Source organism: Solanum tuberosum, unplaced genomic scaffold, assembly GCF_000226075.1.
Source record: "Solanum tuberosum cultivar DM 1-3 516 R44 unplaced genomic scaffold, SolTub_3.0 scf00711, whole genome shotgun sequence".
NCBI lineage: Eukaryota > Viridiplantae > Streptophyta > Magnoliopsida > Solanales > Solanaceae > Solanum > Solanum tuberosum.
This window is the reverse complement of record NW_006239624.1, coordinates 28,848-30,201: the sequence shown is the minus strand read 5'-3', so window position 1 is coordinate 30,201 and position 1,354 is coordinate 28,848. Positions and strand designations below refer to the sequence as shown.

Genomic DNA, 1,354 nt, shown 5'->3' with positions numbered 1-1,354 from the left:
TAAAATGAAAGAGAGTAGCTAACCACAAAGCAAGTTACAAAAGAAAGAATGTACATATTTCTACATTTAAAACTTTATACATATGGATGATCATAATATCATACATATAGGATTATAAATTTAAACCCATTCTAATTATCCCAAAGAGTTATATAAGTACTTTGATTATCAGCAACAAAGAACATATTATCATCCATTAATTTCCCCTCCATTCCAAACTCCCCAAGATCAAAATGTTGCTGCTCCATTGAGAATATTGATGAAATTGGGCTATTATTGCTTGAAATATCACTTTTACGTTCCAATAAAAGCTTTTGTATCTCCATTTCTGCTTCACACAATTGCTCTTTCATCTTCAACACCTACAAGGAAAAGGAAAATGTACACTTCTAAGTATGAAGGTCAAACTAACAAAAAATCTTCGATGAATCTGAACACATAGAATCTTCAATTTTTTTAAAACTAAATTTATATATAAATATATATATAAACTACATATGACGTACTATTATAAGTCATACTAATATAACAAATTAAAATGAAAAAAAAAAACTTTTTTTTATTACTTTATCGACAATTATAATAGTAATGTCACATCAAGTGGAACAGAATGACCACAAATGTACCTCAGTTTCAAGACGATATTTCTCAATGATGGTAGTCTCATGTTGAGTCTTTAGCTTGGAGTATTCCTCCTCGATTTTCTTGTTCTTCCATCTAGCCCTCCTGTTTTGGAACCACACCGCGACTTGATGAGGATCAAGGCCAAGCTCAGAAGCAAGCTTGGCCTTCCTCTCCATCTCTAGTTTGTGCTCGTCCCCAAAACTTCGTTCAAGAAGATTAACTTGTTCTTCACTAAGCAACTTCCTCTTCCTCATCACTACTTCACCTTCACTTTTCTTCTTCTTCCTTCTCCTTCGCGGTTCCATCTTCTCTCCTAAAGAGACTAAGGAATAAACATCGTGTTTAATTACAACATTAATATTGGAAGTAACACATGTTCAAAGTTGGACGGTAAGGAGTATAACTTTTTTTGAAGAGTACAGAGGCAAATATGATCATTTTCCGTAATTTGTTTATACAATACATACTCAAAAAAATTAAAGTTAAAGTTGTTGTTCTAACCTTGTTCTTGTGCTAATTGGGCGTAAATATGAGGATAGAAGTGAGAGATGAGTTCCATTTGATCATCAACCTTGCTACTTGACATAATCCCTTCCCTTCTCTCTTGTTATTGCTTTTGCTTCTTGATGTAGAAAATGAAATTAAAGTGGATATATAGCTAGAAAGTGTAGAAAGGAATACTTTAAAGAAATTATGGTATTTGGTGGGACTTTATTTTATAGAGCTAGCT

General features: G+C 32.5%; 1 protein-coding gene across 2 annotated transcripts; it reads right to left on the bottom strand.

Moving 5' to 3' along the window:
* On the bottom strand, positions 1-1,354 carry LOC102604054 (homeobox-leucine zipper protein ATHB-21-like). 2 transcript variants are annotated; one of them, XM_006366922.2, is made up of 3 exons: positions 1,126-1,354; positions 627-937; positions 1-362 (listed from the first exon to the last, which is right to left on the bottom strand). In XM_006366922.2, exons 1-3 carry the CDS (start codon positions 1,208-1,210, stop codon positions 132-134), a joined length of 627 nt encoding a protein of 208 aa, XP_006366984.1. In that variant the 5' UTR covers positions 1,211-1,354; the 3' UTR covers positions 1-131. The 2 variants fall into 2 exon arrangements, with proteins under 2 accessions (XP_006366984.1, XP_006366983.1); XM_006366921.2 differs by having other exon boundaries at positions 627-946; positions 1,126-1,350.

Coding starts and splice junctions, on each gene's coding strand:
- LOC102604054 (XM_006366921.2), bottom strand. CDS start 1,210: ATGTCAAGTAGCAAGGTTGATGATCAAATGGAACTCATCTCTCACTTC. Junction 947..1,125: donor CCAATTAGCACAAGAACAAG/GTTAGAACAACA, acceptor TTTATTCCTTAG/TCTCTTTAGGAGAGAAGATG. Junction 363..626: donor AATATCGTCTTGAAACTGAG/GTACATTTGTGG, acceptor TTTTCCTTGTAG/GTGTTGAAGATGAAAGAGCA.